The sequence below is a fragment of the Vanacampus margaritifer genome, chromosome 7 (genome assembly GCF_051991255.1).
Source record: "Vanacampus margaritifer isolate UIUO_Vmar chromosome 7, RoL_Vmar_1.0, whole genome shotgun sequence".
In the NCBI taxonomy this organism is placed as follows: Eukaryota; Metazoa; Chordata; class Actinopteri; order Syngnathiformes; family Syngnathidae; genus Vanacampus; species Vanacampus margaritifer.
The window spans coordinates 7,453,576-7,465,581 of NC_135438.1; the positions used below are offsets into that span (position 1 = coordinate 7,453,576).

General features: G+C 38.9%; 1 protein-coding gene across 5 annotated transcripts in view; it reads left to right on the forward strand.

Annotated features, from left to right (window-relative positions):
• Nucleotides 1–161: 161 nt before the first annotated feature.
• The window catches only part of LOC144055047 (caskin-1), a 40,836-nt gene continuing 28,991 nt past the window's right edge, over nt 162–12,006 (forward strand). For 2 of the 5 annotated variants that reach the window (XM_077570660.1, XM_077570662.1), the window contains exons 1-3: nt 162–594; nt 9,164–9,215; nt 10,489–10,586. In XM_077570660.1, coding sequence (XP_077426786.1) covers nt 501–594; nt 9,164–9,215; nt 10,489–10,586 — 244 coding nt within the window. In that variant the 5' untranslated portion in view covers nt 162–500. The remainder of the gene's footprint in view (nt 595–9,163; nt 9,216–10,488; nt 10,587–12,006) is intronic. The other 3 variants (XM_077570659.1, XM_077570661.1, XM_077570663.1) reach the window with 2 other exon arrangements.

The following is a 12,006-nucleotide window of genomic DNA, read 5'->3' on the forward strand; positions in this document are numbered from 1 at the left end:
TAATCTATTTTTAAGGAAATACACTATTGTAGAGTTGACTACTTAAAAACACACACATTTAAAAAAAAAAACGTTTTTTTAATTCATTTCAAAAGGAAAATGACGCGTGTTCACGACGTGCGCGTGCCTGTCCATCTTTTGGCGCCAGCGGGAGCGCGCCCTCCCCCTGCGCGTGCGTGACACGTGAGCGGGGAGGGAGGAGGAGGAGGAGGAGGAGGGCGCTCGAGAGCTCCACCGCCGTGTCCAGCCGGTGAAATCCACTCACGCGCGCGAGGCGGAATTGTCGCAAACGCTCAAAGGGACGCCAGACGCGGACCGGAACCGGTGGCGGCGGCGGAGCGCTCGTGCCCCCGAATTGGAGCATCCGTATCCCCTGGGCTGCACCTTGCTACCCACCCCCCGCCCCGCGCGCCTCTGCTCCAGAGGGAGGCCCCGAGCGGCGGCGGGATGTAGCAGCGGATTAACGGCGGAGGCGAGCGGCGGGACGCGGAGGGAAGGACATGGGGAAGGACCAGGAGCTGCTCCAGGCCGTCAAGACCGAGGACTTGCTGACAGTTCAGCGCCTCCTGCAGAGACCTCGGCCAGGGAAAGCCAGTGAGTATTTGCCCGACGTCCCTCTGACACACACAAGCCAGGTCTCGTTTGAATCTGAAATGTTTGTGATTTGTGAGTGTGATGTTGCACGTGTGGTCATAAATTGCACTTGAATCATTTTTACATGAACGGATAAGTAATAGCTCGGCTACACGTTTGTGTGTGTGCGTGTGTGTGTGTGTGTGTGTGTGTGTGTTGTTTGAGAGGAAGCAGGTGATGGGTGGTGCGGGGTTCAAGGAGATGTGTGTATGCATGTTGTGACGTCAGCAATCATAGTGATGACGTTGCAGGCGTGCGAGGATTGCTGGGGTTTCTGCTTAAACTGCACACACAGATTATGTGTGTGTGTGTGTGTGTGTCGGTAGGATGGAGGGGACGATTGGACTTGTGTGTGTGTGGACTAGGGTGGGGATGATGGGACAGTGTGTGTGCGTGAGTGTGCGAATGCTCTTGTCATTCTATGTTTGTGCAGCATGATCCTTATGGGCATCTTACCTGGTATTTGTGTGGACTTCTCTACTCATCCACGCAGGTGAAATGCTAAAATGTGCTATTTGTGTGTACGCGTGTGCGTGCACGTGTGTGTGTGTGTACGTGTGTGTGCGCGCGTGTACAGCGGTGCCCTGAGATACAAGTGACTTACAATTATGATTTTTGTGCCTTGATTTAAGCACAGCTGCTGTATGCTAACATATAATGGCAAATGCCATTGAAATGCTAATGTTAGCATAATGATGCTGAATTGGGTTGCAGCATTCAATCATTATACTGTACACTAACTGTTTAATTATTTACATTATATTTAATTATTTTATTACCTGATTGCTGTTTTTCCTCCATAAAAACACACATAATTTCATTTTTTTGGGGGGGACTGGAACAGATTAATGCCATTTTCATTCATTTCAATGGGGGAGTATAATTTGAGATACGAATGTTGGGTTTTTCGTAGGGCCCGATTGATAAGAATTTTGGGGCGGTAGACTCCGATATTTGGCAATATAAAATTTCGATAACAGATTAATTGGCCGATTTATTTTTTTTTTTTAAATGTAATGACAAATTCTTATTTATTTGTCCCTTACAGAAAGAATGAATTAGGAAGAACATTTGACTGTTTATAATCATTTGTCCGGCAAAAAAAAAGGTATATCAGTGTTTTTTTTTTGGGGGGGGGGGGGATTATTATTTCTTTTCAATGTATGAGTTTTAATTATAAACAGATTGTACTTTGTTTACGTTGTCATTCAGTGGGCAATTTAACCTTACGACCAAAAAAAAATCGGCAAAATTTTTATTTATTTTTTTTTGCGGGCAAATGCTTGAAATGAATGTCATTATCTTTGCCTTGAGTTGCAATGTGTGGAAAAAAAAATCTGGTAAAAAAAAATTTCAACCGATTTTAGAACAGCTAATATGGACGATTAATTGGCTCTAGTTTTTAGTTATGAGCGTGGTTCCGGAATGAATTAAACTTTGTATCTCAAAGCACCACTGTGTTGCTGTGTGGCGTGTGTGAGCGAGGTGCAAGTGCATGAAGGTCCTCCACCGCTCTCGGGACAGGAGGATTATTGGTGTGTAAAGACGCCAGATGTTAATGGTAATAGTGTGATGATGGCGTGAGCGCACGTGACGACGCCGGCGCGCACGTGCCCGAGAGTTGTTGACGGGGCGTCAGCTGAGACTGGAGGTGATAATTAGATTTCAATTACAGTCTTGCAGCCTTTAAGCCGCCTCGCCCGTTTGGCCTCCTCTCAACTGGTCCTCCTTTCCTCCTCTTTGCTCCTTTTAATTGCGTCTCCTTCCTGCTATTTTGCCCCCCTTTTGTTTCGGCCCCAACGGTCCCCTCTCTCCTCTGCTCTCCTCTCAGCCAGCAGTGCCACGGCGAAGGAAAACGCTTCTCCTCAAATGCCAGGACAAATCAGCTCTGAGTGTTCAGTCCACTGTGTGCGCCGACTGAGAAAGAGAGAGAGAGAGAGGGTGAGGAGAGGAAGGGCGAGCGAGTATGGCGAAAGGGAGGTAAAAAGGCAGGAAGTCACGACGAGAGGTTAAAGGGTGAGTGATGGAAGGTGTGCGACGCGACGGGAGAGCGGATTTACGTTTGAATAATTGAACAGGCCTCGCTGCTGGAGGATCACTGCGACGCTTCGCCTTCATCAGAGAGGAGCAAGACATTTTCTTGTTCTGCGGTCAGGAAAATTAATATCGGTTAGCGAGTCAAGTCGTTACTAGCGCCCGACCGATATGGATTTTTTTTTTTAATACTGATTCCGATAACCCATTCATCTAAAAAATATTTATTGGTTAATAAGAACTGCTTTATTTGGTCCCTTAATATTTACAACAATAACGATATGAGGGTTTGCAGAATCTATGCAGCTCTGCTTACCTTACTGTGTTAACTCTACTTCCTAGCAACAAGTGTTTCTGTATGACAGTATTTTAGACAGCTGGAGAGAAACTTTTACTTAACAGCGGGATGGACATTCATTCAGAAATAGGCAGATAAAAAAATAATTTCATCTAATGTAGGGCTGGGAGGTTGTAAAAAAAAAAAAAATACTCCTGACTATTTTGATTGATAATAAAATCATGATTAATAAACATGATTATTCATTGATTTCAAATACTTTAAACATACAGTAATTTAAAAGAACAACCAAAAAAAGACATGATTAATAAGAAAAATAATAATATATTTAAATAATAGCAATTAAAAAAAATAAAGATAAAAAATACCCGCTGTTGCCGCTGTGCACGCCTTATCCTCTAAGGGGCACTGTGGTGCGGTGCAAGCATGCAGATACACACTTATGTTATGATAAAAAGAATAGAAGAAGAACTGTATTACTATAACTTGTTTTCCCACAGATTATTTATGAAGAATATATCCCTGTGATATTATTTGTGATATTATTTGTCTGTGTGTTTGTTAATACAATGTTTATGTGTACATATTTGTTATTTGAAAGTGAAACCCTCCTGTAACGTATAATGCTAATTTTTGCTAGCCGGTCAATGGGGGCGTTTTAAGGTGCAGTGCTATTTGGCACACTTTTTTTTTTGTTTAGGATGTTTTTAATTTTATGATTGTGAGAATCCAAAATTGAAATCTCAATTTCAATTGGACAGAGTAAATACAAACATTGAAAGTGTCCATTTTCAAGTCAACAGTCAAGTCAAAAGATTATTATTATTTATTTTTTTTACAATATGTTTTATGCGCCCCCACAAGTAATATGAATTAAGCAGGAAAATTCACCCGTTTTTTAATCTATCTCAGGGGAGGCGGCCATTTTATATGTTCCAACTCATCCGTCCTTGGTTTAAGCTAGCAGACAAGAACAGCATCGGGTTTATTGCGTGCGTTCTTGGGAGTCCTCGAGTTACGTCGTTTCGACTTTACGGCGTCCGTAGTAGCTTTTTTTCTCATTAATTTTAAAGTCGTGTTGTTACCTCAGCAACGTACATCCATCGAGCAGGTCGGCTCGCTATCAGGCGCGTCACATTTGCCGTCCGTCAGCAATGAATGTCCGTGCGGAAAACACGAAATATTGGTTCCGGGCTCTTCCAGGTCGCGCAAATTATGTTTTTTCAAATTACTGTACAAAGTATTTTGATGTAAATATCGACTTTAACGGTGAAATTCGAATTGCGCCATAACTTGAGGAGGACTCCGTGTACTTTCATTTGGAACAGTACTCGGGCCTCGACTGATAACGATTCACGAGACGCAAAAACAGGCAAGGACCCCAATTGAGAAACGGCTACCGTCATTTTCAGTCGACAGCAAATGGCAGCACAAGGCAAAATATTCCACATATGTAATATTTAATCAGAATGCCGAGTTTAGCGTTAGTGTGGGTGCGTAGAACATTATTTTAAAGAACATTTTTGACTTAACTTCCTTTTCAATAGCCTGCTACAAGATAACACTGTTTTTAGAGTTAGCGTATGAACGTGTGAATATTTTAATCACTTGGCACGTTTAATTTAACACGTAAAAAAAAATAAAAATGTTTTTCCTGCTTTTCAATCCTTGCGAGCCTCGACTCACTTTTTACACGCGTGTGCAAATGTGCGAACAGGCAGGACTTGCGAAATCCTGATAATGAGAACCCAGGAGAAGCTCGCTGCCCACCACTTCCCCTCTCAAGAGGGAGGTCTTGAGAGCGCGTTCCTAAAAGTTGCCCGCCAGCAGCTCACGTGCATCGAATGCAAATGAAATGGGAATCATTTCACGCCGGAAGCACGCTAGGACATTGTGGCGCCAGATGAGTTTGTTGCGGGAATATCACACTCTCATATCATAGCCGAGCAGCCTACCGTATGCGAGATGCGTATGCAAAGAGCGGTTGCCACGGGAACAGTCTCAGTTGCAGCGTCATCTCCAAAATTAACATAAGAATTTTGAACTCGGCACAACCCTCAGATTATGATGATGAGAAAATGTGTAATTAATTACATAAACCGCTCAATAATATATGACTCAGCGGTTACTTATTGGGTACACTCGCAACATTTAATTTTGCAGTGAGAAAACGTTTACTCATTGGATTTTCAAATTAGACATTGTCACAGGTTTAAAAAAAATAAAAAAATAGAAGATGATGGAAATGTGGATGGAAAATTTGTGAAATTTTCATAATGTAATAGTATTTAAAATTCTATTTAAGAATTAATCAACCAGGTATTATTTTAAAAATATTTGTAAGAAAGTAATGGTAATAATTAGATATTATTAGCTAAAAAAAAAAAAGTATGTGTCTTTTAATAAATAAAACTAAGGGATGTATATGCTAAATGGTTTATTATATTAATATTTATTTATTGTTATTATTGTTTACAATAAATAACCACACAAAGTATTTAACAAGATAATAAATGCAAAATAAATGGGTAAATGTTTTGAATTCACAATTCTAAGGGGAAAAAATTAAATGAATAACATTGTTTGTTTTAATAATGGCATTAGAATTCATTGTGTTTTAATTTTATTTGTTAAATTATAATTAGTTTACCTGTTATTTAAGACAATATTTAAAATTTGCATAATTAAAATAAAATTTTAAAAAAAGTACTTTTTGTGTATGTTACATATGTACATAAATGATCCGCTTATTTAATTAAAAAAAAGTACAATAGTTTAATTACTAATATTGTTATTGAATTTATTTATAATCAATTGATTTACTAGTTATTTAATAAGTTAAATTAATTCAACATGAATTAACACATTTTAAGAATAGTAGGTAAATTAATGTAATAAATAAAATAGTTTATTTTAGCGATGCAATAATTCATTCACATTCATTAATTTGATTATAATTAATGAAGTAAGTAGTTAATAAAGTAAAGCTATTTTTAAATATATTTTTTACATTTTAGATTTTTTAAATATATATATTTTTTGCAATTAACAAATAATTAAACCATTATATAAAATTTTAAATGTTGTCATTTACAAATATTTTTTTATTTACAATGAAAATCAACCATTTATTGTCGCTAAATAAATATTGTTGAAACAATTCTTAAAAATTGTAGATTAATACAATGAATAAAACAGTTATTTATTTAATGTAAAAAAATATTTCCGGTCTCTCAATGGTATCGTAAATGCTTATCTTATCCCATTTCCATCTTATTACATCTGTCTTCACCTCTCCCCCCCACAGCCATCGAAATGATGCACAACTGCATTGCATCACACTGACAGCAATTCCCCCTTCTCATATGGCTAAAAAGAATATGAATCATCATGGATTTGCATTTGGGTTCGAGGCAGAGTGCGATGCCCCGACAGCAACCTATTGGGGAAAAGATCATCAGCGTGGCGGGTGCTGGCTGCTGCAGTTCATGTGACCAACTGACAGTCTGACGCTGACACAGATATCTGCACTCATTGATTCATCTGACAGTCCACTGGGGGGGGGGATGGGACGGCTCTTTTGTGTGTGTGTGTGTGTGTGTGTGTGCATTTAATCCAAGAGCGATGGCAGCCGGGTGGGTGCAAACACACACACACACACGCATGCTTGTCATCTGCGGAGTGTAAACAGAGCTGCACAAGCACCAATCAGCCGCCACTCTTTAGCAAATTACAGAGGAAATTAGAGTGTGAGCGCAGGATGAAGGGATGAAGTGCAGATAGGGATGCAGGGAGAAGGGGGGTTGGGGGGGAAAGCTTTTGCCCGGATTACAGAACAGCCTCAGATTACGGCCTGGTGCATGGATTATGAGGGTTTGACAAAAAAAAAAAAAAAAAAAGTAGAAGCAGGGAAGCAAAGCAAGCACCGTTTGTGTGCGTGAGCGCTTTTTTTTTTTGCTGCAGTTTGGTGTCTTCATCCTTCTTATGTGCTTTCAAAGATCAAGGTTATCGCCACACGCACACTCAAGCACGTCACGGCGTCAAACATTTGGAACGTATATGCGGTAAAAACAAATAGCTCACGCACGAACTCACGCTGCGCTTTTTTGCAAAGATCAACCCACATCTGCCGCGCTCACCACCACCAAATTGGAAAACACTTTTTTTTTTAATCCTTGACTTTAGGATATGATAAGCAGAATTTGAATTATAATAAGCGATTTCTTTTTCCTTAGTATTGTGATTGTGATTCTAGGTTCTATTCTTGGGTATTTTTTTTTTTTACAAACACAAGCAATAAGTATGAATCTATCAGATATCAGATTTATTATACAAAATAGCGCAAGGTTAATCTTACACTAAGATAAGGCAAATGAACCATGAATTAATATGAAACGCATTATGTATCTACTTCAATTAGCATTGCTAACGTGCTAAACACTGACTTGCAATCTTTTAAGCGTTCACTACAACGACTTCACAAAATTCTACCGAACAAGTGTGGCAGTAAATCATAAATCAGATCACAACAACAATGCAAATAAATCTGCGGCTTTATCGCTTCAACTTTTTCATGAAACAATCATATGTAAACGTGAACTGCCTATTTTGACTCTTTAAGCGCCATTGACGGGAATTGTCGTCAACTAAATTTTTTTTTATTATATGAGATTGGTGGAGAAAGGTTTTAGCCAGCTCTGGTATAGAAAAGTCAAGAAAAACATTAACCATGGCCAGCAGATGGCAGCATTGAGCCTTTTTTTAAGATGAGATCACTTCGTATCAAAACAATAAAGAAGCTCATCAACGTTGCAGATTGTTGGAAATTTGGCAGCTTTTGATGACTCAAAGGGTTTGTCATGTTAAATAAATCTACTACTAAGAGTGTCACAAAATAGCGAAAACTTGACAAGATTATTTCAATTTAGAAGTAGAAGTGCGCAAATAGTTTGTGAAACGTAAACTTATTACACTAGTGATTATCTATAAAGCACATTTTCGTCGTTTGTGGGTGTTTTACAACAACAAAAGTACTGTTCAGTTTTTTGAGGCGTCATTAAAACAAAACCCACCAAATTGAATCTTCTTTTTTTTCAACAGCTTTTGCGATTTGAAAATTGTATCCTATATTAAATGTGTCACTGCACTGTTTGTGTTTCAATATCAATGGATGATAAGGTAGGTAATTGGTTTGCCGTTATGTGTCAGCATTAGCATTAAGCTAACAGACTCAAGGCTAAGCTATGCCGTTTGTACTTCTCTGTTGACTCCCACTGTATAGGCTAAACCGCATTAGCAATTTCAGCAGAAATTGCGTGGGAATGCTGAAAAGCTGAATGCAATTAGCTGAATGCTAAGATTTGAATACATATACGAATGAAGTAAATGGAAAGATAAATTATGTGAAAATTACAAATGTTTTAATTGTAGTTAAATGATGAATTAATAAAAAGAAAACTTGAACTGCAATCTGTCTAAAGTGGGATTTAATCATATCAGAGAAATTATAATCTATTTCTTGTCAGTTGGTGTCAAACCATCGAATGTACTAAAATGTGGTCCAAGCAGGGTTTAAAAAGCTGGGGCGCTGTGTTGAGCGACATCAGTGGCTCAGGCTGGAGGTGGCAAGCAAATTAAGGTGGCCGCCTCTGAATTTTGTCGACAGGAAAAACCCTGGTTCATGTATGTCAATCAGCATCACCGCCATGGATATACAGTAGAGTATTTGCAATGTACGGTCGGAGGTGGGATTCGAATCTGCAACATCCGGGTTACTGAACACTGTACCGCTTCAGCATTCCCACATTGATCGATGACAGAATAGCTGCTCTTCACTTTACTGCGTCACTCTTTAATATTTGGCCTTGACATTCTATCCAGCAAGTAGTTGTCATTCAGAAGCAGCGGTGACTCCGTAAGCTCTTTCGCAGCCTCAGTGTGACATTGTGCTTCCATTCAATTGGTCAGTTGTCCTGAGCAAAAAGCTCACCCCCCCCCCCCCCCTCTCTCTCTCTCTGGAGGAACCACCGTCAACGTTTTGCAGCGCTCTGAGGGCATAAAAGTGGTGCAGCGTGCCGGAAACCTGTAGGGAATAAAGAAATATGTAAATTGGAGAATACATGAATCCCTAGAGTGTTTTTTTTTTTCAAAGGTTTGAATATATATATATTTTTTTAAATAAGTCTCCTTGTGTTTCAGAGCTCCTTGGAGCAGCTAAGCGGGTGAACGTCAACATCCAGGATGCAGATGGGTAAGGAGAAGTCATTTATCAAGGCTCTCTGAGAGGAACCAAAACAAATAGTTGGAATTTATACATTCTGTTTGCTAGCTGCTACTTTTATTTGTATCTCAGTGTAACAGAATAAAAGCAGCCTTTCTTCTTAACTCGTTCACTCGCAGCCATTTTCACTGAAGCAACCCCCTTCGCTCCCGGCTGTTTTACTGGATTTTGACAGATTTTGCAAGGCCCACAGAATATTGTTTTCTATTGCTATAAAAACATGGAACCTACCAAATGAAAGATTCGAGTATTTTTTTGTATTGCTGTCTGTTTCCGTTTTGCAGCAATTAGCATTAGAATATAGCTAAGTTTCATCATTATTCACAAATCTGTTTAAAACAGTGGGGGTAAGAGCTTATTGCAACATGGCCCTGGTTGATCTCTTATACTCTGCTGCCACCTGCTGGCCGTTTTTTTTTAATAACTACCATTGCTTCAAACGTTCTCTTCAGTTCAGTGGCTGCATTAAAAGCCTTCTGTATGCTCTAGCATGAAAAAAAGCGTTTTGGGGACCAATGGCCATGGTAATATTTAGAACGTATTTATACGTTTTTGGGAACAAATGAGTTTACACAAAAAAATCTAAAGACAAAGTAAAAAGTATGCAGCATTTAATCTACTCGAAGGAGTACAATTTATCCTAAAAGTTAAATAAATATAGTACATAGTAATATCTTGTGTTACTTACTACTAGCCAGATCTGTACTTAAGTGCATGAGTGGACATTTTTTTTAACTAATGTGTGACCGTTCCCTTCAATGCACAACTCTTGATTCTTGTCTATTTTTAGACTTTGTGATTGGCTGATCTTTATGTGCGCACATGCTTGGTTTGTCATCGTGTTCCATTTGGTTTTGGATTTTTTTTAATTTTTTTTTTAACACGCCGATTGGAATCACATCATTGGTCCCAAGTGCTTGTTTAACGACTGATGATTGGTCGATTCGGCTCCAGGGCCCGGCCTTTATAATCGCGGGGGATCCATTAGGCACTCACACACATTTACACGCACACACACGTGCATGCGCTGTGTGTGTCTATGCCAGGCTCCAGGGCAGAGCAATTGCTTATTAATGGAAGTAGGTCATTTGCACCCCCACCCTCTCTCTCTCACACACACACTGAGCCGAGGGGTGGAGCTGTTTTACGCCAAAAATGATCTCGGCTACAAGTTCTGCTCGGATTTTACACATACGTGTGTATTAACATGTACAATTCTCACTTCATCTGTGTGTGTGTGAAGGTTGTCACCTCTGCATCACGCTGCTCTGAGTGGCAACAAGGAGATGATCTCTCTGCTGCTGGAGGCTCAGGCAGCCGTGGACATTAAAGACAATAAAGGTAAACAAAAAAAACAAAAATATTTCAATGTGTTGCATCTCACTGTGTTAAAGGGATACGACACTGCAAATATCACCCAAAATGATGGATTTTTGCTAGTGAGCAATGCATTGTGGGTTGAAAATTGAGTAGGAAAATCCATTGGAAAGGTCACACAGGTCAAAAACAGGATACATTTTTACATATAAAGTTTACAAAAGAGTTTTAGAGCCACACTTGAAAAGAAAGGAAAATTGTTTCAACGATGTGAGAGATGTTGTAATGTTATTTGAAGACTGTCATAATATTATGAGAAAATAGTTATAATGTTATGTGGATGAAGTCAAAAGTTTGATAGCATGGGGAAAAAAATGTATTAGGATTCAATATAATTCTTATGAGAACAAGGTTGGAATAAAAAAGAAAAGGCTGAAAAAAGTTAGAATGTTGCAAGATTACAGTCTTAATATTATGAGACAAAAGTTGTGATGTTACTTGACTGAATTCTTAATACTATCAGAAAATATTTATAATGTTAAGAAGATATGAACTTGTAATATGGCGATAAAAGGTTTCTGAGATAAAAAAAAATTACATTTACATACATTTTACAAGAATGAAATTGTAATATTATATTAAATAGTGGTGATTTGTTGCAAGAATTTGATATTATGCCCAAAATAATTTATGAAAATGATGTCACCAATATATTACAAGATTTTTTTTTTTTTACAAGAATAATAAACCACAATGCATGTAATGCAAATTTCTGGACGATTTCAATGCTGATCCTGGAAATGTGCGCGCTACATTTTAGGCGCTGTTTGTTTGTAAAAAGGCAGTTGTGGCAAAAAGCAAGCCCCTGTTATGTAATCAAACCCTGAGCTTTCTGAGGACAGAAATAATATTTGTGCAAAACGACAGATTTGTGTGCACAGCAAACAGAGAGCAGAAGTGAGAGCGAGAGCCAAGAGGAAGAAAGCAGCCCAGATTTTCTTTTTCTTTTTTTTTTTTTCATCCCCCTCCTCTAATATCTCCATCCAGCCCAGTCTGGCAGAACAGGAGAAGACAGAAGTCTCAGGGCAGATGGGAGACGTCAATCCTCCAGGATGGAGGACTGGTTCTTTCTTAGTGTGTCATGCACGGTGTGTCTCTAAATGGACGAGATACCAATTTTTTTTTAACGCAAATAATTCTTCAATAAATGCTGACAAACGTCCAATGTGAATTTTCTGCAAAAATAAAATAAAATAAAATGGTGGTTACAAAAAAAGTTATAATTCAATCGAAATGCGGTCTAACTGTGCGCATGGGTGCAATTTTCTTTCTTTTGGCATTTTTGTAAACAAGGCGCAAGTTGAAAGGTGCGTTTGCACCGATGTGGGTGCGAACACAGCTGACTTATTTCCTGGCCAGTGTAAGGGGTTCCATTCATTCGCTT